We start from the raw sequence: 25,312 nt of genomic DNA, 5'->3' as shown, positions 1-25,312 counted from the left end.
GATTGTATATATATATCTATGTAATTTGACACAGTATGAACATGCATTTGGTTAGATACTGCTTTACCAAAGCATTAATAATAAAGTTTATCGGGTTTTGTTTTGGCTAACTTTTCTCCTCCGTAGCATATCATTTTTCATTTTTTGAAGTGATATGTGTACAAACAAATATTTTTTGCACACTATTGGTTATTATTTACTTCACATTATTTGTTTTTTCATTTACAATTTAGCAATTGTTTTACATTAGCAATTTTTAAATATCTAAATGGGGATCTAGGCTTAGAAAAAAAAGCTGTTCAGTCGAAGGGATTGCATGAGAACTCGGGGGCATACAATGCGATTAGAGGAGAAGCGTTTTAACCTCAGGCAACGTGGGGGGTTCTTTACTGTTAGGGCTACAAGATTGTGGAATTCTCTACCACATGAGGTGGTTTCTGCGGGTAGTATGGTGGCTTTCAAAAGACTCTTAGACGTACATCTCAAGGATCAGAACATTCAGGGGTATGCAAGATGATTACAGCCACACACATCTACACAGGTTGAACTGGATGGACTTTTGTCTTTATTCAACCTCACCAACTATGTAACTATGTAACTAATTTACGTTTATTCATTCACATCTATATTTATGTATATAATAGCGGTGGAGGTTTTCATTTTTTCTTTCTTTCTCTTTTCTTTTTCTTCATTCTTTTTCTCTCCTTTTCTACCTTTTCTTTTTCTTCTGATTATGTGAAGTTTCTTCACTGCAAGAGCCACACTTCATTAATTAGCACCATTGTGTGCATTTAACATTGAAGACTTTCAGATGTTGACTACTATTTATGCAGCTACTCCACATGCATGTTCATAGTTATGATTAAGTGAATTTGACTTTGTGAAACGCGTCAACTATGTCTTGTCTCCTGTCTCTGATAATTTTGTCTTTGTGGATTTTTGTGATTTACCAATAAATTATTAAATTTTTCAAGTTGGAGTGCAGTCTTCAAGTCTACTTCAAAAGTTTACAGCTGCGGGATTGCGGGTCTGACGTGCCCCTGACCTCTGATTGTTGGACTCTATACACCTGAGCGGTCTACTGTGTGTGTGTGTTTAAGCCTTGGAGAACGTTATGCTGCCTGTAACATTGTTCAACATGACCAGTTTAGTGGTGGGTCAGTGATGGTCTGGGAAGGCATATCCATGGAGGAATTAATAGATTTTTTAATTGTAACACTAGTTATATTATTTATGTCATCACATGTAGCGGATGCTCTATTCAGTATGTTGGCAGGACCACCCGTAGGTTAAAGAGGTTGTAAACCCATAAAAAATGTTTTGTTTTGTTTTTCAACCTGAAAGAGAAACACATAATGAGCTAGTATGCATCGCATACTAGCTCATTATGAAATACTTACCTTAGAACGAGGTGTTCAGTCGCCCGTCTTCCAGGATCGCGGCATCCGGCCATCCGATTGGGATTGGGTGCCGACGGGCATGGCACGGGGCTCTGAAGGAACAGCACCAGTGGCCGTTCCTTCAGAGCGCATGCGCCAGTGATGTCACTGGCTGCATGTAAGGTAAATATCTCCTAAACGGTACATGTTTAGGAGATATTTACAGTACCTATAGGTAAGCCTTATCATAGGCTTACCTATAGGTAAAAGTTGCAGAGGAGGGTTTACTTCCTCTTTAAAAGATAGATTTCGGGAACATTTGAGCGACATTAGAGGTTGTAAATCCACTAATGTGGCTAGAAATTTTAACAATGTACTTGCCGGGGGATCTTTCCTTAGTAAGAGTGCAAGTTATTTAACAGGATAAGCTGCCAGAGAGAGGAGGAGATATATTTTGTTTATTGTGTAAAAGAGAAGTCTTTTGGCTATTTAGATTACATACAAGAATAACGGAAGGGTTACATTTTGAATGGGATGTCACTCACTACTATGAATGAGTGACTCCCCTTTTTCTTTCCTGTCTTCCCCCCTTTTTTTTCTATTTCCGAGTGACCCCTCTGTTTTTCTACATTTCCTGCTTTTTTTTTTTTTTTTTTTGAGTAAGGCGTTTTTTCTGCTTTTCTCTTTTTTTGTGACCCCTTTTTCTGTTTTACCTCCTTTCCTGTCTTTGTGCTTTTTTTCTTTCTTGTGTTCTTATTTTGTTATTCATTCTGTTTTATATAGTACGCATTTATATTATATATTGTGCATTGTTCCAATTTTTCACAGGTGCGATTTTTTTGTACATTTTGTACACTCCGTACATTTTGTATATTGACACTTTGCATTAGTGCAATTTGTGTGTCATTTTCCATTTTTCATTATAGGTTATTAGGTGGGGGGGATGTATGGGGTGACAGATACGTGATTGTAGTCACCATCCCCGAAGGTTGTTGCTTAAATTTGCATAGATTTATATAACTATATGTTTATACATTGTATTTAATGACACTTCTTGCGCCAATGCCATCGCTTTTTGTTTTTAAAAGAAAGGAAACAAAATACATTTTCTCTTTCAATTGTTTTTACATGTTATTTTTTATATGTTTCCTAAACGGATTGGCTGCATATACCAATCTGATCGTCTTTGCTGGGATGTTAGTAATTGTTTAATAATTAACATCATTAATTATTCCCATATTGGGAACATATGTTACTGTTACTATTTTAACACTTGATGCAAGGATGTATTGCCAGTTATGATTAAGTGATCTTGAATCGTGAAATGGATCAACTGTCTGTGGCTCAATTGTCTTGTTTTGTTTTGTTGGATTTACAATCTTAATAAAGGATCATTTTACTTTCAACCACTGGAGTGCGGTCACACATCTTTTTGTTTACATTGAATGGATCCAGACCGCGGACTGAACTTGCACTTAGTTGCTTGATGGTTGGATTGTCCTCACCTGGAGCGATGTACATTTCCTTTCAGTGAACTATATACATGGGAGGGACCCACAGACCTCTACAGGCTAGACAATGGCACCCTGACTGCCATTAGGTGTTGGGAATAAATCCTTGTACCCATTGTCAAACTCTACACTGGTGCAGTGGGTCCTGGGTTCCTCCTGGTGCACGACAATGCCTGGCCTTATGTGGCGAGAGTATGCAGTCAGTTGCTGGAGGATGAAGGAATTGATACCACTGAGTGACCCCCATGCTCCCCTGACCTAAATCCAATAGGACATCTCTGGGATTTTATGTTTTGGTCCATCTGACGCCGTCAGGTTGCACCTCATCTGTTCAGGAGCTCAGTGATGCCCTGGTCTAGATTTGGGAGGAAATACCCCTGGACACCATCATCTCAAAAGGAGGCATGCATACAAGCATGTGGGGGCCATACAAACTACGAAGTACCATTTTGAGTTGCTGTATTGAAGTTTCAGCAAAATGGAATAGCCTGCTGCATAATTTTTTCCCTTTGATTTTCGGAGTGTCTTTGAATTCAGCCCTCTGTAGGATGATCATTTTCATTTCCATTAAACAATGTGGCATCCTTTCTTTCCTAACACATTAGCCAGTCTATATCAGCATAGATATCCAGCATTATATTTTTCCCATTGAGATCTAAGGTATTTTCAAAGTGTTCCTTTAATTTTTTTGAGCAGTGTATTAAGGAGCTTATCCGCAGTACATAAGGGTTCTTGTCATACATTTAGATTCAGAGTGAAGACCATGAGACCATCAGGTTTGTGAACATGCCCATGAAGTGTTTGATTTGTAGATAACTAAAAAGTTCACACTTTTTTGTTGTAAAAGTGCAAAGGGTTTGACCCTATCTTTGGTGATTAGTTTTTGTACTTGGATGAGGTCCCTAAAGATTCATTCCCTGAAAGTCCTAGTGAGAAATCCAATCTAATCATACACTGCTTGAAATTCAGCCGGTCTATCGGGCTACTCCACTCGACAGAAATCTAGTGTTTGATCAACTTCTGTTGGAGGGACATGTTGGAAAAATGTATTTGACTAGTGGCTGTAGCTAATCAGCATGCAGGGAATTCAGGACATTGGGGAAAGACGTGGTCAACAGACAGGCAGAATTTACAATATGTTGATTTTTCAACTAAGCTTATTGTTTTTACTAGGGATGCACCGAATATTCGGCGGCCGAACATTATTCGGCCGAAAATAGAAAAAATAGCACTTTCGGTGTTTGGCCGAATAAGTCAAAAGGCCGAATAATTTTGTGCCGAACAATAGGGCTGAACGATAGTCGATATGATATCGACTATCGTTCTGTGGCCGTAGGCGATATTCATGTCGCCGAGGTCACGATATTTACAGGGGGAAGGGACTCGGAGGAGGACAGGAGGACTCACAGACTTCCGTGTTAGGCAGGGGAAGCCGGGACACTTCAGCGGTGAGCATACATACATTACTCACTCGTGCACTGCAGCCCGCCCCACACATTCAGTGAGTCTTACTCTCCTCCCTAATTTTTTCAATGGCACATTCAGGAAGCCAATCACGCCGTGATTAGCTGCACAGCGAACCAATCACGCGTGCCTGCACACCTGATTGGTTCCGCTGTGCCGCTACTCACGGCGTGATTGGCTTCCTGAATGTGCCATTGAAAAAACTAGGGAGGAGAGTAAGACTCACTGAATGTGTGGGGCGGGCTGCAGTGCACGAGTGAGTAATGTATGTATGCGGCTGTGCTCCTTTCCAGGCTCCTACTAGTCCACCTCCAGCCTCCTACTACCACCACTATGAGAGACTGTCTGTCACTGTATAATCTGATCGAGTCCACACTGACACTGACTGACTGTCACTGAGTAATTGATGTTACCACATTAACCCTGACCTGCCCAGTGCCCTGTATCTGCAATTAAAATTTACAAGGCTGCCTGCATGCTTCCTGATTTCCATTCCCAGCATCCTTCCCAATCCCTACAGTGTCACTAACATTAACCCTATGGTACAAGGCTGCAGTGTGCACTGAATCCCATTCCCTACAGTAACATTTAGGGAGAGAGACATGAGAGGACAAGAGAGAGAGAGAGAGAGACATGAGAGGACAAGAGAGAGAGAGACATGAGAGGACAAGAGAGAGGACAAAAAATTGGCAAAATAAATTGAAAAAATGCGAAACACCGCGTTCGGTATTCGGCCTTCGGCCAAACATTTCATTATTATTCGGCTTCGGCCAAGAATTTCATTTCGGTGCATCCCTAGTTTTTACAATTCTAATGGTATAAAAATAAAGTGTATGCTGTGACCATAAAACGCTCCTTTAAGCAACTTGTGAGAATCAGTCATGCAAAGAACAACTGACTCTCACGTGAGTCATTAAATGTATTTCTTGTTACAGAGCAGTTCGCCCTTTAATATTCTGCCTAAATTTCACCTAAGGTGCATAAACAATTCAGATGTTCCTGGACCAATTAAATTAGGAGGTTGCCAATCAAAAAACTGTATAAAATAAAGTTCCATTTATGTTATCTTCACATTTATTTTTTCCTTTGTTTTCTGCTGTTGCCATCTCCAGTAGAGTTGAAATTGAAGGGTTTTAATAAAAATGACCACATTAACAAAATTTACAACATTCTATATACAATGCTTACTATATAATTGTGCAGCACTAGCTGGTACATACTTAGGTCAGTCATTGTGTTAGGTCAGACCCAAGCCTTAAAAGTTTAATTCTTGGGAGGATGCTAGTAAGTTAAATTACGAACTGACCTTTTTATCCCAGGACTCCAGCAAAAAAAAAAACAAATATTTTCACCCATGTTCCTGGCTTTGCCTCTCTATGCTGTCACTCGTTTGACAATTTTTGTGGCCTTACTCATCCTCCGTTTTCCATATCAAAATAGTAGGATGCAGTGGCATTAGATGGAGATGCAGAAAGCATAGCATCCAGTTTTAGAAGTTGTGCTATTGGCATTCTCATGATATAGAAATCTAATGACTAAAGCCGACCATGGGTTGATTGATAGATCAACTTGGGTACAATCAGCTTGCCCATACATAGTTCGAATCGCATCCGAACTGGCCGAGATTCAAACTTTCTATAGCCGGTTTTAGACTACCAGTGACCAATCAATACAGAGAAATCAGTTTTGCATAGACTAAACCTTTAACAAATTATAAAAAAACACACTTCAAAAAAACAAATGCTATAATTTTTGTTGCACTGTTATTAGATTTGTTTGGGGGTCCTCTACTCGGTGGTTATCCTGTATAAGAAACATCCATGAAGACAGTTCCTAATGTCCAATGTTTATAGCGTGAACACTGATATCAAAGTCACAAACAGGCTTTCATCTTGTTTCCTGAAACAGGTAAATCCACCTTATTACGTTCCCTTGGTTGAATTGGTTCCTCACCCAGAGACGGATCCTGTCACAGTGGAGAAGACATATCATTTGATGAAGAAAATTGGTCAGTCTCCTGTGAAATTAATAAAAGAAACGGACGGGTTTGTGTTGAATCGGCTCCAATATGCAGTGATTAGCGAGGCATGGAGACTTGTTCAGGTACATTATGTGCACTGTATACTCGGTCATCTTGGTTTCTCACTTGTTAACTTATTCATATAACATGATGTAAGAAGAGTTGTGTTGGTCCTACATGTCTACAGCAAAAAACACTTTGAAACATTTTTCAGTTTATTTTTTTCTTTTTTGTTTCTTTATCTCTGGGCTGGATTCACACTTCAGTGCTTTGTAGTGCCCTGCATTACTTAAAATAGTGCATGCACCGAGTGTTAAGGTACCATAACAGTGTGAATCCAACCCAATAAAATGCATTTAGATTTTACACCACTGGTTTTGCTGAAGTAATCCTGTGACCATGCATTAACAATAACTTTTTATAGTATAGCACAGACTTGGAAACATTTTCATAAAATCTTGGAGCCAGCTATAATGCATCATCTTTCATAAAACAGTACACATAAACTACTAAAAATAAATTAATATTATTGTAGCATTTACCCCCTCAGGAGCTGCTTTTTATGATGGTTTCTCTTTTCTGCCATAACTCTGTAAACCACTCCATTCCCTCTGATGCACCTGGTTATATAATTTGAAGGCTTCACACACCTGTAGACCTTTAGTATGCTACCATACTATAGTATATTGGCACACAGCAAATAGGCCACAGGCTGCTTGATTGTAAATAAAGTAAGTGCATTATTGCGGGGCAAAATGCAATGCACAGAACAATAAGCAAGTCAACGAATACTGACGGACCTACACGTCGACACCAGGAAGCTGGCTTGAGTGAGCACGGGAGGAGAACGCCGGAGGAGGAACGCTAATGCCGGCTGAGTCGTGGACCCACATACGGAGGTATGGACATGCAGTACAATCAGCTTTGATATATCTACTTGATATTTATACAAACACAGCAGATGATTCCTGTTATACTTCTTGAACTCCTGCATCTTTTACTAATGACCAATCGGGCATCATAACGGAATCAAAAGGCGGCTATCACCTTCCCATTACCAGTTATTCTCTACAAAATTTCCAACTAAGACCACAATTTGACCAACTTTGACTGAGATTTCTGACCCAGGTCCTTCTTCATTTATTTGGATCCATTTCAGATTATTTGCCATTTCACTTGGGCCAGCTGGATCAATCAACTATGGCACACAGCCACCATTGTTAGCACGGTGTCATCCTTCTGATCCTGATTTTCATCAGGCACAATTTCTAGGTCCTTGCTCAGCGGAACCAGCACTGTTCTTATGGTCACAGCAGTTCTTATCCTTCAGGAAGTTTGATTCATACAATCACCTGGATGGACATTTGGGAAAGTGACCATTCAGCTCACATTATCAGCACGGTTGTGTTTGCATTCATTTATATCAGCCTACCACTGTTACTTATGTCCAGGGTAATTCATTACATGTGTTCGTTGTTGTTTTTAATTGCTTTTATCTCATCGTTGTGCCACACCTTGTCACCTGTATATTATTGTTCCTTCTTGAGGCACAAGTGCCTAAATAAATATTATTTTTGATCTATATTTCATATTATTTGCCTCATTGGTACCCATTGTTGATTGCCTTCAGGGGGACAGACACTCTGCTTTCCACCTAATCTTTTTTCTATATATGCCCTGATCAACCGTTACCTAGTAAGGTATTTAAATTCTATTCACACAATATCATTTTTGATAATTTATTAGAGGCCAGTATGGAAACATACCTTCATTTTTTTCAGTCAATGAATATGGTTGATATTTGGTTGTACGTTAGATTAACTGATGGGAATACTGGCCTTCACTATGTCAATTGACTTAAACTACAACATGGCTAAATCACATTTAACTCATGTACACAGTATTGATAAGAAGAACATTAACCATGAAAAAGCCTGAATAGTACAAAGAAGAAGTTTGCTGTAACTCTTGGCAACAACTATTGAAAAAGTATCCCCGAGTAGGTTACGGCTGCCGGGGTTACGGAGATGGCGCGTCTGCCGGAAGCCACGTGTCCCAGAACCAGATGTGAGAGCAAACTGGAAGTCTTGGAGAGCACTCAAACCATGTCAAACCAAGGGACTAAAGCCAGTCACCATGTTTCAGGAGCATGCCATTCATCAGATCATCTGGTTAGGAGCCGGCAATCAAAATATATATAGGAGGGGCTGGGGGAGTGTGTCAATCCTTAAAAACTACCAGCCCACATGGCTGCTTCTTCACCAGCCCACCCGGCTGCTCCCAAGATCTCCCAGGGCAAAGAAAAGAAAAGGTTAAGCACAGTGCTGTCTTCCTGAAAGGCTTGCTACAAGTTGCAGTCTCTCCCCTTCTGAATCCCTGGGTGTGTTGATATACTCAATCTGTCCTCCTTGCTGCTGCTTTGGCAAGATTCCTTTCCAACCGCACTGCTGTCAGGTTCCTCCCAAGCCAGCCTGAGCTCAGCCTGAGGCAGAGCCCCCCAGACACAGGGGCCCCCCTCCAAGGCCACCAACAGTCTCCTCAACACTTCATCTTCCACCTGATTCTCTTGCTGGCATGGCTCTCATGTTTAGGGGCTGGCTCAGCCACCCGACCAGGCCTGGGGATTGACTAAGCTCCTTCAAGTATGCAGATCAACCCTCCTGGCCTCATCCCTCTAATTTCTAGAAGTTTCTCCAAATTTCTAGAACCAGGGGGAGGTGCCAGAGACATGCCTCTGTGAGTCATCCAGCTTGACCTGCAGTAAACCCTGACCTAATTTTAGACTCACAAGTTAACTACGAGTCATAGTAAAGATTTGCCTACACTGACACTAGTAGCACACTAGGGGGTGCTACAAGTATGTATCTAAAAGGTATAGAAATTCTTTCTTTTCTTTTAAAGCAAATAATTCAGGAAAGAATTGCAGCTGCTGTTGCTGACATGTTTTTAACCCCTTAACGACGACCTCACACAAACATACGGCCCTACTAGACTGGGCTTTTTTCCGCGAGGTTGCCTATTTGTGTATCTCCCTTTGCGCTGCAAGTGTGCCGCACGGTGTGCCTCCCACACAGGGACCAAGAACCCCCGGGACCCGTACTAACAATTGGGACCCGGAACACCCGATTCCAGGTCACCTGATCACTGTGATCGCCTCTGATTGGCTACCAGTTATCAGTCACTGTGAAGCCCCTCGCAATGTTTTCTCTCTCTGCAAATGGAGGAGAGAGATACATCATACCTTTCTCTTTCCTTGCAGAGAGAAAAAAAAAGTGGTTGTAAAAAATAAAATAAAAATAATAATAAAAAATAAAATTAAAAAATAGGAAAAAATACCTAGACCAATGTTTGATCTAGCTCAGTGCCATGGTTAGTGTTTGGGTCAAAGGTCAGGGTCTGTATTTTTTTTTTTTTTTTTTGGGACAGGATTTTTTTTTAAATTAGTGTCCATGTCAGTGTATTTTAGGTAGGATAAGAAAAACAAAATGCGCACTATTGTTTCTGGGCTGTACTACAGGTACAAGCGGCAACAACTAACATACACATATGTGATATCCCTGCAATTGTCAGAAGCAGGGACATTATTTTGGGATGTTCTTTGGTGGAAAGTTATGGTAGTAGCAAGAAATATACAGCTAAATTAAAAAAAATATATATTTCTCTTTCGTTCATGACAGTAGGGTTATGCTGCCCCCTACAGGAGTAGGACACTAGGCAGAGAAAAGCTTGAGCACGCCAATGGGGCAGTCCCTGGGGGTATACTCCCACTTCCTGCTATAGGTATTCATTTTTTTTCTGCCTATTCAGGAGTAAGGACCTAGCTCGTTGCTGGGATCTCTGGTCCTAGCTATTTTTTTCTTTTTAAATAGAATTTCTCTTACGTCCTCCGACAGTCGCCGCCTCCTCTAAGTCCTCACTGTTGGGTATTGTCTTCCTATCCGTAGGAATAGCTAGGCATATAGACTTAGTCCAAAGACAAAAGGCATTAGCATATACACACCCACGGGGGCTGTCCCATCCGGTCAATACCCCCCCTGCATCACCACTCCCAACTCTGTTTTAATTTGCATAGCGTCAGGAATAGTCAGGCTTACCTTGTGCTGGGGCTTCAGTCTCAGCCTTCCTAAATCTTTTATTTGATTTTCTTTAAAAATGTCAGTTTTTTTCTCTCACTTTACTAGCTGTTTATTTTGTCAGCTTTAGTGTTAGTTTATTCTTCGGATGAAGATGGATCATGCGGTGCTGGGATTCGGACTGGCCACCCTGGTTCTCCAGGGCACAGAGGGTCAGATGGACCCCCAGCCCGACATCGAGCGTTCAGCTATGGTTCGCCCTGGCATTAAGAACGACCCATCCCTGTTCGCTGCAGGGATGCAGCCGTGAGGTGGCTACCTCACAGGACTAGTCTGCGGTGCTGCAGCGTCATGTCCCTGGCTCACGGCACTCCCTGTCAGATGAGGACAGAGGTTTATCCGTGCATGGAGGCTCCCCCACGCCATCTGGTACAGGTAAGTACTTTTCTGTGTGGGGCCTCTGCCTGGGGTGGCAGTCTGTGTTGCTGTGTGTCCCCATGTCTGTGCCTGTGTGACTCCCTGTGCGATCCCTGGGGGGTTCGCTTTTGCAGATCTGTATGTTTGCCGGGGTCCCGGTCCCTGTGTCACCTGAGGTGCATGTTTGGGGGTGCAGACTTATGTGTTTGTGTGGCGACCGCTGCGGGAAAAATTTGCGCGGTCCGCCATGTTTTACTGTGGGCACACGTGTATAGCTCCTCTGGGGCGATTATACATGTCCTTTTGGCGCCATCCGCTGCCATTTTGTGGGCGGTGGAACGATCGGTTCGGCCGCATGTCGACGGCCATCTTTGTGTAGCCTCCAATGCATCCCTATGGGGCAGCCATTTTCCCTGGGGTCTGGCTTATAGTCCAGCCCCTCCAGCAGCATTTCCTTTTCCTTTCAGGCAGCAAGGACACAGGTAGCAACGCTCTGCGGGCTCTGCAGTTTGTCTCTCTCAGTCTTCTTCTGTATACTGCTTCTGGCTCAGTTTCTTTTCTCCTTTTGGGGGTCTTCATAGCTGTGACAGTAGCGGTGGGCTGTGCACTCCGCAGCGCTATTTAAGGGAACAGTACACTACTTTTTTGCACTGTAGTTTTTTATTATCTTGAGCCATGGATTCTCAGGAAAGCAAGTTTCCTCCAGCTTTAGTGGGGGGCCCCAGTTCTCCTGTGGCCCCGCTGCGACCTGATCTGGCTGCTGTAGTTGCGACTTTAGTGGCAAATATGGAAATGCTGATGTCTGAACGGGCTGCGAGAAAACGGCCCAGGCTGTCTCTCTCTTCTGATTCAGATGGGAATATGGCTGCTGCTGCTGCTGCAAGCGTGCCCTTTTCGGGGTCCCGCTCATCCTTAGACCCCCCGGGGTCTGAGGGGGAGGCTGAAGTGGAGGGCGTTGATACATCCTCCCCAGGGTCACCTGAAGAACGGGAGTCCATGGATGAGTTGATTATTTTGGTTAAGGATACCTAACATTTGGAGGATGAGCCCAGTCCTACGGGCGTTGTGTCCTCATTTGGGACGCACAGGGCCCGCAAGTCTGTGCAGGTGTTTCCCTGCCAAGCTGAATTTCATTACACTGTTAATGAAATGTGGCGCACGTTAAAACGTCCATTCCTGGTGCCTAGTCGGTTCAAATTGCTTTATCCTTTTGCGCCGGCTACGGAATCACGATGGTGTGTGCCTCCACAGGTAGACCACACTGTGGCCGTGCTGAACAAGGCTACCTTGGTTCCTACTGAGGATACCCCGGTTTTCCGGGATCCCACGGACCGGCGGTTGGAGTCTCTAGCCCGCCATTCCTATACGGTGGCGGGTTCGCTGCTCAAACCCGTTTTCGCGTCCGTTATGGTGGCTCAGGTGGTGGCGGATTGGATTAAGATGCTCAGAAGCAACCTTGTGTCTGATGACGTGCCGCCTGCCCCACTGGAAATGGTGGACCAGATCCACCAAGGAGTCATGTATTTGTGTGATGCAGCTTTAAATGAGGCCCCCTTGGTGGCTCGCCTCTCGAGTGTCGCGGTACTTAACCGGCGACTGATATGGCTAAAGAGCTGGTCGGCCGACCAGTCCTCGCGGAAAACAGTTGCTGATTTTCCCTATGCTGGCTCTCGCCTTTTTGGCGAGGCGTTGGATACCCTGGTGAAAGGCGTCACGGGGGGCAAGATCACTATGCTGCCCCAGAACCCGAAGAACAAGTCTTTCCGAGGCAAGGGGGGTTCTGCACCTAGATCCACTCAGGGGTCTTTTCGTGCCTTTCGGAACCAATCCAAGGGCAAGCCCTTCAAGGCCCAGGGCAACCAGAAGAAACCCTGGGTGGGTAAGCAGAAGACCGGCAACGCCGGCTCGGAGGGACAATCCGCCTCTGCCTGAAGGGGCGCCCTCACCCGTTTCAGGGGTGGGGGGACGTTTGTGCGGTTTCCTCCAGCCTTGGCTGCTCCGGATTTCGGACAGGTGGGTCCAGGAAATCGTTCGATCAGGTTACAAGATCGAATTCCTTTCCAGGCCGGCGGACAGATTCTTTCCCTCCAATCTCCATCTGCTTCCGGGGCGTCTGCAGGACCTGCTTCAAGCGGTGCAGGACCTGCTTGCTCAGGGGGTGATAGTCCCGGTGCCTCATCGGGACAGGTTTCGAGGGTTCTATTCGAATCTGTTCACTGTGCCTAGGAAGGAGGGCCAAGTGCGTCCTATTCTGGACCTGAAAGCACTGAACCGCTTTGTGCGTGTTCGGAAGTTTCGAATGGAGTCTCTTCGTTCGGTAGTGGCCTCCTTGAGTCCAGAGGAATTCCTGGCTTCGATAGATCTGAAGGATGCGTACCTGCACATCCCCATTTTCGAGGGTCATCAGCGGTACCTTCGGTTCGCTATCGCAGAGGACCACTACCAGTTTGTGGCGTTACCGTTCGGTCTCGCTTCGGCACCCAGAGTGTTTACCAAGGTGTTGGCACCGGTTGATGGTGTCGGCCTTCGAGGCGATTCCCTTTGCCCAGTTCCACACGCGGGCTCTCCAGACGGAGATCCTGGCCAGGTGGGACAGACTTCCTCAGTCCTTGGATCTGGATGTCTCCTTGAGTCGCCAGACCAGATTGGCTCTTCTGTGGTGGATCCAGTCCCCGTCGGTGGCGAAAGGCAAGTCCTTCCGCCCGTTGGTGTGGACAGTGGTTACCACGGACGCCAGCCTGTCGGGCTGGGGTGGAGTCCTGGGCAACCTGTCTGCCCAGGGCACTTGGTCGGAGGAGGAATCCTCCCTCCCGATAAATGTGCTGGAACTACGAGCGATAAAACTCTGTCTCTTCCAGTGGTCGGACCGTCTCCAGGGCCTGCCTGTTCGCGTACAGACGGACAATGCTACCGCGGAGGCTTACATCAACCACCAGGGGGGCACCAGGAGTGCTCGAGCAGCCTGGGAGGTGACCGACATTCTGTCTTGGGCCGAGACTCTTGTCCCGGCGATCTCGGCAGTTCACATTCCGGGTGTGGAGAATTGGCCGCCAGACCCTGGACCAGGAGGAATGGTCCCTACACCCAGAGGTCTTTCAGATGCTGTGTGCGAAGTGGGGATCCCCAGACGTGGATCTGTTCGCATCCCGGCTAAATCGAAAGGTGGGAAGGTTCGTGGCAAGAACGCGCGATCCATTGGCGGACGCCTCGGATGCGTTGGTGGCCCCTTGGCATCAGTATCGTCTGATGTACGCCTTTCCTCCGATTCAATTACTATCCCGGTTCCTTCGCAGATTGGTCTCAGGACCGCACATGGTGATTCTGGTGGCGCCGGACTGGCCTCGCCGGTCTTGGTACACCAACGTTGTTCACCTGGCAGTGGCGCCTCCGTGGCGTCTGCCTCTACGGGAAGATCTCCTGTCTCAAGGTCCGATCTTCCATCCTGCTTCACAGTCGCTGGCTTTAACGGCCTGGCTGTTGAGACCCAGGTCTTGAAGGACAAGGGTCTATCTCCTGAGGTTATTCCTACCCTGATCAAGGCTAGAAAATCCTCCTCTGGTAAGATTTATTACCGTACCTGGAAAGCCTATTTCGCCTGGTGTGAGTCCAGGGGGTTCTCCCCTCGTTCTGACTCGGTGTCGAGAATTTTGGCTTTCCTCCAGTCTGGAGTGGATCAGCGCCTGGCGCTGGCCACGATAAAGGGCCAGGTGTCTGCACTGGCTGTTCTTTTCCAACGCCCTTTGGCGTCTCGTTCTTTGGTACGCACCTTCATTCAAGGTGTGCGACATCTGGCTCCTCCCAGGAAGGAGCCTTTACCTCCATGGGACCTGAGCCTAAACATCCAAAGGAGATTGCTTTGCATTCCTTGGATGTTGTCAGGGCGATCAGGGTTTACCTGTCGTCTACGAAATCCTTTCAGAAGACGGATTCCCTCTTTGTCCTTCCTGAGGGACCTCGGAAGGGCATGGCTGCGTCCGCAGCAACTATTGCCAAATGGATCAGACAGACCATTGAGCAGGCTTACGCCTTGAAGGAACGGGTTCCGCCCTTCCCTGTTAAGGCGCACTCTACCAGGTCTTTGAGTGCATCTTGGGCCTATTGGCATCGGGCCTCGGTGGCCCAGGTGTGCAAGGCGGCGACTTGGTCGTCGGTGCACACTTTTTCCAAGTTCTACAAAGTAGACGTTCTGGCATCAGCTGATACTTCTTTTGGCCGCAAAGTTCTCAGTGCGGCAGTGCCATGATGGACCCTTGAATTTTTCTCTGGGTCCCTGGCTGTTGGCATTTGCTTTCCTGGGCTGTTTCTCCTGTTGAGCATTGTTTTTTTCTGTTGCCCAGTTGGTTCTCTTACGGTGCATGTAAGATTCCTTTCTCTGATGTGGGTACTGCATTGCCTTTTCTACGGTTGCGTCTCCCACCCCTCATGTCTATACTGCTTTGGGACATCCCAACAGTGAGGACTTAGAGGAGGTGGGGACTGTCGGAGGACGTAAGAGAAAACTGAATTTTTGTAAAATCTTACCTGTAAAATTCCTTTCTCTGAGTCCTCCGACAGTCGCCGCCCCCGCCCCTCTTTTGGGGTTCTTATTACCTACTGCTATGCTACCAAACTGAGTTGGGAGTGGTGATGCAGGGGGGGTATTGACCGGATGGGACAGCCCCCGTGGGTGTGTATGCTAATGCCTTTTGTCTTTGGACTAAGTCTATATGCCTAGCTATTCCTACGGATAGGAAGACAATACCCAACAGTGAGGACTTAGAGGAGGCGGTGACTGTCGGAGGACTCAGAGAAAGGAATTTTACAGGTAAGATTTTACAAAAATTCTTTTTTTTTACCTTCTTTTATTATTTTGTTCCTCTAAGAATCTACTATCCACTGCCGGACTGGGTGATGAACTGCAACATAGCCCCACTGGAAGGGGGCTGGCCTGCGAGTTAAATGTCTCGCGAGGGCGCATACAAACTGGCTTCGGCCTGAGTCACAGCGTTTCCTCCTGGCCGACAGCACCCACATTGCGATGGAGCAGTGTCCTGTCCGGAGCGGTGCCCACCCTGTTCCTGGTGTGGTAAGTAGCTGTCCCCTATACCCCTGGTGGATTTTGGGGCGGACGTGAGACCATCCCTGAGATGGTGGGACCCCTCCCCCCTAGCTCGGTGGTCTCTGTGGCCTGTGGCCCTCATCTGCTCATCCCCCCCCCCGGGTGGACATACCTTTCTTAGGTGAATTGGGGTGCGGCACTGGCGAGGGAGAGGGAAGTGCGCAGCCGGCGCCCAAAATGATTGCTCCTTGAGGGGGGACCATTTTTTCCAGCCATGGACCCCCCCCCTGGCAGCCCCGGGAGCCACGTGGTGCCACCATTCTCTTGTAGCCTGGTTTGCTACAGATCTGTGGCCATTTCTGTGTAGCCATGTTTTTTGGAGCTCAGATGGGTAGTAGTTCGGCGGTGGGAAGTCCTCAGGCTTCTAGTGCTAATAGCCAGACACGCCTTTTACTGATCGCCGCGTGCTGTGCAGAAGCTTACTGTGAGCTGTCTGGTGGTGGTGAGTGCCTGGGGCTACCTCTCCCTCTTGCTGCTTTACAGCGGTAGTGCTGTGCTGGGCCTTGTGGTGTGGACAGCACGGTGGGGTTTCCCTTACAGTGTTTTTTACACTTGTGGTATTTCTCTCTCCATTCATGGAGTCACTGAAACATGTTTCACCACCTGATCCAGTTTCAGAGGATGCCAGGCCCTTCCGGGGCCCCACAACTGGCTGCACTGATGGCGGTCCTGGAGTCCTTGGTGTCCAAAGTGAATTTGGTCCTGGGCAAATGGGCTACTAAAAAGCATCCCCTGCCTTCACCTGCTTCCTCTGTCCACGCATTCCACGTGCTCAGATATTGAGGTTGATTCCTCTGTTCCTCTAGCCGCACATGAAAAGGCGCTAGTGGATGAACTGATTGTATCGGTGTGGGAAACCTTACATTTGGAAGATGTGACTGATGCAGCATCAGAGGCGCGGGTCACCTTTGGCACCCACAAGTCCTTAAAAGCGGCAAGGGTGTTCCCTTTCCCGCCTTCTTTGACAATATTGTCTCAAAACAGTGGGGTCCCCAAAATGCACCTTTGCAATCCCTAAGCGTTTTGTAATGTGGTACCCTTATGAGGAGTCCCTGCTTAAAATATGGACGGTACCTCCTGTAGTGGACTCTACGGTTTTCAGGTTGAATAAAGCTACGGTAATGCTGGTAGAAGAGTCTCTGGTCTTCTCTGATCTTGCTGATAGGAGATCGGAGGCCTTGACCCGCCATATGTTCACTTTGGCTGGGTCAGCACTTAGGCCGGTGCTTACCATCACCCTGGTGTCACAAGCTATGACTGAATGGGCAAAAGTTTTACGCCGGGAGTTTGTGGAGCTGGCGGATCAATTGGTCCAAGGGCTACAGTTCATCTGTGATGCCTCTTTGGATGCCGCTTCCCTTGCTTTCTAGACTGTCTGTCTCTGCGGTGGTCCTGCGGCGCATTATCTGGCTGAAATGCTGGTTCGCGGATCAGTCTTCTAAGAAGGCCTTGTCTGATCTTCCATTTGTGGGGGATCGTCTGTTTGGAGCTTCCTTCGATGACATCATCAAAGGCCTCACAGGGGGAAAGAGTTCTCTTCTTCCTCAGGCTTCCAAGGGTAAGGAGTCCCGTCGCAGATGGGGACCCTCCTTTTCTGCTCACAAGCGGCCTTTTCGTTCCTCAGGATGTCAGAACAAGGGATCAAGACCCTTCAGGGCCTTCAATGGGGGTTCAAAGAAGTCTTGGTCAACCAAACCAAGAGCGGGTCTTCAAGGCCTGCAGACATAAACTCCTCCACATGAAATGGCCCCCTCACCCGTATTGGGGGGGGGGGGTGACGTCTTCGCTGTTTTCCAGACCTGTCGTTCAAACCGGCTACAAGATCGAGTTTCAATCATACCCACCGGCAAGGCTCTTTCCTTCCAACCTGCACTTATCCCCAGATCGCTTACAGGATTTCTATGGGGCAGTGCAAGACTTTTTGTCTCAAGGAGTGATTGTCCCTGTTCCGATGTTGGAACACTTTCAAGGTTTCTATTCCATGTTTCAATGGATCAGCGCCTGTTCTGGTGATATTTCACAATTCATGTGTGGTTTGATGTTTATTCTATTCAAACCTGTTTACAGTTCCCAGGAAGGAGGGCAAGGTGCATCCAATTCTGGACCTCAAGGCACTGAACTGCTTTGTGCGGGTACAGAAAATTCGAATGGAGTCCATTCGCACGGTGGTAGCATCCCTACATCAGGGGGACTTTCTCGCATCCATCGACATCAAGGCCACTTACCTTCACATCCCCATTTGTATCACCCATCAGCGCTTCCTCCGATTTGCCATGGGGGAGGAGTATTATCAATTTGTGGTGTTACCCTTTGGTCTCGCCTCCGCTCCTCGGGTCTTCACAAAAGTGCTGGCCCTGGTTCTAGCATTACTGCATCAGCAGGCGATCGCGTTACTGGGGTACTGGACGATCTGCTTTTGCAAGCAGCCTTCGACCGCTCTGTTGGCCAACTTGGAGATCACTCTGCAAACGCTGAGGGAGTTCAGTTGGATTCTGAATCTTTAGAAGTCTGCTCTGGTCCTATCCACGAGCCTGAAATATTTGGGACTGACTCAGGTTTCGACCTCGGCCAGAGTGTTTCTCCCTCTGGCAAAACTTCAGAAGTTGCAGGAGGTGATTCAGCTTCTGCTGTCCAGTAGACGGCCCTCTTTGGACTTGCATGTGGGTGCTGGGCCTGATGGTGTCTACCTTCGAGGCGGTTCCGTTTGCACAGTTCCACACAAGATCTCTGCAAAATGAGATTCTGGTGAAGTGGAGCAAGGATCCTCAGTCTCTGGAAATCTGATCATGTTGAGCCGGAGAACAAGGGGGTCCCTGGTTTGGTGGCTTTGCTCTCCAGTGAAAATCTTTCCTTCCCCTATACTGGACGGTTGTCACCACGGATGCCAACCTATCCGGGTGGGGAGGCGTCCTCGGCACGGATTGTCCTCAAAGGGTCTGGACCCTGGAGGAGTCCAGGTTACCGATCAATGTACTGGAGCTCCTAGCGATCAGGCTTTGCCTGGATCATTGGACAGTTTGTCTCCAGGGATGTCTGGTATGGATTCAGTCAGACAATGCCACGGCCATAGCCTATGTCAATCACCAAGGGGGCATGAGAAGTTTTCCGGCGGCTTGGGAAGTAGCCGGCATTCTAAGGTGGGCAGAACGGTTCGTTCCAGCCCTCTCTGCTGTACACTTTCCAGGGGTGGAAAATTGTCAGGGGGACCATCTCAGTCAACGGGCGTTGGACCAAGGAGAATAGTCACTTCATCCGGAGTGGTTCAGTCAGTTGTGTCTCCGCTAGGGGACTCCCGAGGTGGACCTGTTGGCCTCAACAGGAAAGTTTAGAGGTTTGTGGCATGATCTCAGGACCCTCTAGCTGACGCCACAGATGCCCTAGTGGCTCCCTGGAGTCATTATCATCTGATATACGACTTTCCTCCTCTCAAGCTTTTGCCGTGACTCCTGCGCAGGATCAAGGCAGAAGAGTGTCCTGTCATTCTAGTGGCTCCAGACTGGCCTCGCCAATCTTGGTACGCTGATCTGGTACGGCTGGTCACCGGTGTTCCTTGGAGACTCCCTCTCAGGGAAGATCTACTGTTTCAAGGACCAATCTTTCATCCTGCTTTACAGTCGCTGGCTTTGACGGCCTGGCTATTGAAAGCCAGGTGCTGAAGGATAGAAGGTTGTCTGATTCAGTGATTCCTATGCTTTTAAAAGCTAGAAAATCTACTTTCAGGAGGATTTCCTATCATACTTGAAAGACGCACATTGCGTGGTGTGAGTCTCTTGGGGTTCGGGGACTCGGATCTTGGCTTTCCTCCAGCGAGGGGTCGAGCAACGTTTGGCCTTGAGTGCCATTAAGGGCCAAGTCGCTGCCTTGATGATTTTTCTACGCCTGTTGGCTTCACACTCCTTGGTGCGAAATTTTCTCCAGAGAGTGAGACACTTGGCTCCCCCGGTGCGGTCTCCATTGCCGCCGTGCGACCTCAATTTGGTGTTGACAGCTCTTCAGAAACCTCCCTTTGAAAATATTCTGGAGATTCCCCTGTTTACATTGTCCCAGAAGGTGGCCTTTTTGGTGGCTAGTACTTCAGCACGCAGGGTGTCTGAGCTGTCTTGCCGTTCACCTTATCTAGTTGTTCACAGGGATCAATGTCCATCGTTCCTTTCCAAGGTCGTCCTTGATTTTCATCTGAATGACGACATTGTGTTGCCTTCCCTGTGTCCTAAGCCTAAGCATCCTAAGGCAGTTGCTTTGCATTCCCTGGATATGGTTCGGGCAATCGGGGTGTACCTTGTTAGTTACGGAGTCGTTTAGAATGTAAGACTCACCGTTTGTCCTCATGGATGGACCTCGCAAGGGGCTGGCTGATCCTGCTGCCACCATTTCCAGATGGATCAGGCAGACTGTGGTTCAGGCTTATTCTATTAAGGGTCTGGTTCCTCCTTTCCCTGTTAGGGTGCACTCTATTCGGGCGCTTAGTGCTTCCTGGGCTTTCCGTCATCAGGCGTCAGTGGTGCAAGTTTGCAAAGCGGCCACTTGGTCGTCTGTGCAAACATTCACAAATTTTTATAAAGTGGATGTGTTGACATCTGCGGATGCTTCTTTTGGCCGCAAAGTTTTGCAGGCTGCTGATTAGAGGACTTGTCCTCTTTGAGGGTATTTTTTTTTTTAGCTGAGCTCCAGTTGTTCTCAGTTGAGCTCCATGTTACCTGGTTGGCTATGTTTAGCCTTTGGGAAGTTGGTTTTCTGCTGATCCTATTCCTCATGTTTGACACTGCTTTTGGACGTCCCTACGGTCATGAAGATGAAGTGCTGTGTCCGTCCATGAACGAAAGAGAAAATGGGATTTTTGACTTACCGTAAAATTAATTTCTCTGATGTTCATTGACGGACACAGCACCTGCCCCTCTTTGAAGTTGGGTTGTTTTTCTTCTGACACTACTTTTACAAAACTGAATACCTATAGCAGGAAGTGGGAGTATACCCCCAGGGACTGCCCCATAGGCATGCTCAAGCTTTTCTCTGCCTAGTGTCCTTCTCCTGTAGGGGGCAGCATAACCCTGCGGTCATGAAGATGAAGAGCTGTGTCCGTCAATGAACATCAGAGAAATGGATTTTACAGTAAGTCAAAAATCCCATTATTTTTTTTTTTACTTTGATAAGAAGAAATCACGGGATATCCACTACTATTTACCACCAAACGAAAACCCAATTTGTCCTAAAAAAAATAAAAAACAAGGTATAGCCCACCTGGATGCACAAAGTAGTTGTGATAATATGTACAGTTTTACAAACACGTCAAAGCTGCAAAATTGTGCTTGGGCATTAAGATTTGTTTTGCCCTTAGACGCAAAGGGGTTAAAGTAGACTTTGGGTACTGTCACCCTAACCTTAACCTGAAATATGCATGTGGCCAGAAAAGTGACAGTATTTCGAAGTCATTAACCAATTGCGATGCCCTCTCCCATACTTCTTTCTTAATGTGACCTTTTTCTGTATCACTAAGACCTTTCCTGATTTGCAAAGCCCAAGCATCACTAAAGATGCCCACAAAACCAGAGTTGTCCAATGGCTGCCCTTTATTGAGTTTAGGGGATAGTTCCTTTACAAACACACGAATACAGCTCCAGTGAGATTTCCTTTAATAAAGTGATAGTCTTATATTTTTTTGTTTAAAAATAACAAACATGTCATACTTACCTACTCTGTGCAGTGGATTTGCACAGAGCAGCCCAGATCCTTGCTATGGGGGCACCCAAACTTAGCCACTACTCTGTATGTCCATTCAGAGATAGAGTTACGGCTTGGCCCCGCCACCTCTCTCTCCTTGTTGGCTCACTTGCTTTGATTGATTTCAGCCAATCAGGAGGGAGAGTCCTCAGACCTCCTGGCTCTCGTGCAACATCGCTGGATCGAGAGGGAGCTCAGTTAAGTGTTAGGGGGGCTGCTGCACACAGAAGGTTTTTATCTTAACGTATAGAAAGCAGTAAGATAAAAAAAAAAAAACCGTCTGCCTTTAGAACCACCTTAATGAGACCAATGGGATTTTTATTAGTTAGGAGGCCTTTTTTTACAGGTATTATCTCACCCATTATAGTGTGTATAATTTCCACTTCCTTCAATGAGTGAATGATTCACAGTTCTTTCCAGCTGCAGCTTGTTGCTAAACTTCCTCATTCTCTCTTCTGTAGGTTAAATCTTAGAAAAATTACAAATATTGGAACTGCCCAAATATTGACATTCACAGCTTACATGGCATGTTTACAATAATGAATGTATAATATATCAAGTTATGTTGCAGGGGAGGGTGTACTGTGGTTCTGCACAGGATTCCAGTAGTACAATAGGCCATCCCGGAAAAGGAGTACAGAAAGACATTCCACTGATACCCATCTGACCCTCCGTGCAGAGGGACCAGCCCCTAAAATATTTAAAGCTTGGGCAACTGATACTGGTACTGCTAAAGGAAGCAATGCTAGCAGTGTAGGTAGGTGATGCCGTTGAAGGTACAGATGAAGTAACTGAGTTAGTGATGGTAAATGGTGAGATTTGCCATCTGTTACTTAAACACTACATACGGTACTAGAGATGTAGGTCCAAATTTACCATTTAACTCGTACACTTGTCTCTATAGCAGAGGCAAAAAGATGGCTTCTCCATGAATAAATACCTGCTACGTTTTTAATCAGAAAAAAATAAAAATCTCCTATAAGGTCATTTAGACATTGGGGCACCAAAAGCTGTGTCCACAGGCTCCAGTGGTGAAAATTCAGCCCTGTATAGATTCCCTATAGCAAACAAAAAAAAAGGGTTTTGGGACTTTATATGAGGCATCGCCTAACTAAGGCTGTGTGCCTCCATTGCAAGGAATGTGGATAAGTCATAGTGATAGAATAAGAAAATATGCGTAAATTTGTAATGAAGGTAAATAAAAATGTGAACAAGGGTAGCCAAGGAGGGATATAGCCAAGAACCAGGTACTAGTGTATGGACGCGGGAAGGTGAAAAAGCAAAGCCAACAAGGAAAATGAAAGGGAGAGGAAAGAGAGTGGATGGTGATGAATAGACACTGTGGCACCAGAAACGCCCCTGTTATAGAGTGCAGATGGAGAACGCACTTGCCGACATGGTGGCGCCAAGAGGTGACGTCGCACGTACGGCAAGGGATCCATGACGCCGATGCACAACAGGCAGACCCGCCCACATCCCCGCGTCAGAAGGCAAGGTGGAAAGGGGGAGGCCCCCGGAGTGCCTCGCAGATCCCGGCGCCTGACGGCATCCCAGCAGGTGTGATGTCCATAGATGAGATAAAATATCCAAAACCCATGAGTAACCCATTGGCCATGGTAAAGGATAGGTGATGGCACTAATAATAATCAATCAAATTGTATGATGCAGAGCCACCTGTAATAAAATATTCAAACTAAATAGTGGCCATGTAACCAACCATGTAAGCACTTCCATCCCTTATTCAATTGCAAACAAAAAAAAAGGGTTTTGGGACTTTATATGAGGCATCGCCTAAGGCTGTGTGCCTCCATCCCTATTCATGAAGAAAGATTGGGGGAGGGAGTATGAATTAAAAGGTACATAGGGCAATCGGCATAGTCTGTAACATATAGTAAAGCACATAATGTGTGGACAAATCCACATCATGGTGATATAGTACAAGGGGCCGATGGCCTAGGATCCCTAAGACTAGAGGGAAAAAAAAGGGAAAAGAGGGGGGACAAGTGGGACTTTATATGAAGTGCATACAAACGGTTGGGGTGTGTAACATGACTATATTAAATATATAAGTGGGTCCACAACATAACAAGGAAAAGCAATTTAATGATAATGTCATCAACCATACAAATACCCACATTGGGCATAGGTACATACATATGGTGATGGGTACAATAATACAGTAAAAACAACATAATTGTAAGATCGTAAGGAGCTGACAAAGCCTGAACAGGTGAGACACTGGCTAAAATGGGCATATACAAAACCCTGGGGTAAGTATGTAGAAATTGTATAAGGATTGCATCATGGCAAGCTCTACGTGTTTCGTGGAGTAGGTTCCACTTCTTCAGGAGCGGATGCATCCCATGTTACTGCAAAGAAAATAAAGGATTCCCCTTATAGACAACAATGCAATAAACAAGGTAAAAAATAGACAAGAGTAAAGGAAGAATCTATCGTTCCAGTCTAAGCCAGCTCCACCCAATGTACTTACAGCTTGACGATAGAGTAAGTGTAGGATGTTATGGGCATCAGTCCAACAGGGAAAAACGTCTAACCGGAAGCTGTGGAAGCCTGATCTGCGGCCAGTAGGGAACGATGAGAGGGCATCCAGGAGGAAGCAAATGTATCCCAGTATAGTGAGTGACAAGTGGCGTGTAATGATCTCCAACGGATACTGTATGCAAATAATGTATGTAAAAATAATATAAGTAAGTGTCTAATGCTAGTATGACAAACATACTGGGACCATAGAGAAACCCACATACCAAGAAAGAAGACTCCATTGCAAGGAATGTTGATAAGTCATAGTGATAGAATAAGAAAATATGCAGAAATTTTGAACTAAAAGTAAAAAGTATAATGAAGGTAAATAAAAATGTGAACAAGGGTAGCCAAGGAGGGATATAGCCAAGAACCAGGTACTAGTGTATGGACGCGGGAAGGTGAAAAAGCAAAGCCAACAAGGAAAATGAAAGGGAGAGGAAAGAGAGTGGATGGTGATGAATAGACAAGGGGATGTCCTCAAAAAGTACCTTAACGTGGCCACAGATAGCTCCCATTGTCATTTCAGCACTCACAAGGGGGAAGGAAGGCGCCACACCACGGGTGGCTGCAGCCGACCAGGACTGTGGCGCCAGAAACTCCCCTGTTATAGAGCACAGATGGAGAACGCACTTGCCGACGTGGTGGCGCCAAGGGGTGACGTCACACGTACGGCAAGGGATCCGTGACGCTGATGCACAACAGGCAGACCCGCCCTGAACAGGTGTGTCACTGGCTAAAATGGGCATATACAAAACCCTATATTCCCTATAGGTTTCCAGTGTGGAGAGACTGACGATGTGACATAGCAAAAGGGAAGGAGCATACCCCCTGTTCATCGCTGAGTGCAATAAGGGCCATACAATGTATATGCATTGTTACTCTTCCAGAAAGGCAGAAGTATGCAAATTTCCAAATCTTTTGTTATGATTATTTTCTTATTAGGTGTTGACAGTGTTACATATTTGGAATGCAACTTAAAGGAATGTGACCTTAAAGGAATTGTAAAGGCAGAAGGTTTTTATCTTAATGCATTCTATGCATTAAGATAAAAATCCTTCTGTGTGAAGCAATCTCCCCAGCACCCCCTA

The 25,312-nt window shown here is 46.2% G+C and overlaps 1 protein-coding gene across 2 annotated transcripts in view; it reads left to right on the top strand.

The window, feature by feature from the left end:
• CRYL1 (crystallin lambda 1) overlaps positions 1–25,312 on the top strand; it is a 303,870-nt gene that overhangs the window by 214,478 nt on the left and 64,080 nt on the right. For both annotated transcript variants that reach the window (XM_082245249.1, XM_082245248.1), the window contains exon 5: positions 6,263–6,457. In XM_082245249.1, the coding sequence (XP_082101375.1) occupies positions 6,263–6,457 (195 nt within the window). The remainder of the gene's footprint in view (positions 1–6,262; positions 6,458–25,312) is intronic.

Source organism: Pelophylax lessonae, assembly GCF_965119305.1.
Source record: "Pelophylax lessonae genome assembly, chromosome: 2".
Taxonomy (NCBI): Eukaryota; Metazoa; Chordata; class Amphibia; order Anura; family Ranidae; genus Pelophylax; species Pelophylax lessonae.
This window is presented reverse-complemented; position numbering and strand designations above follow the sequence as displayed.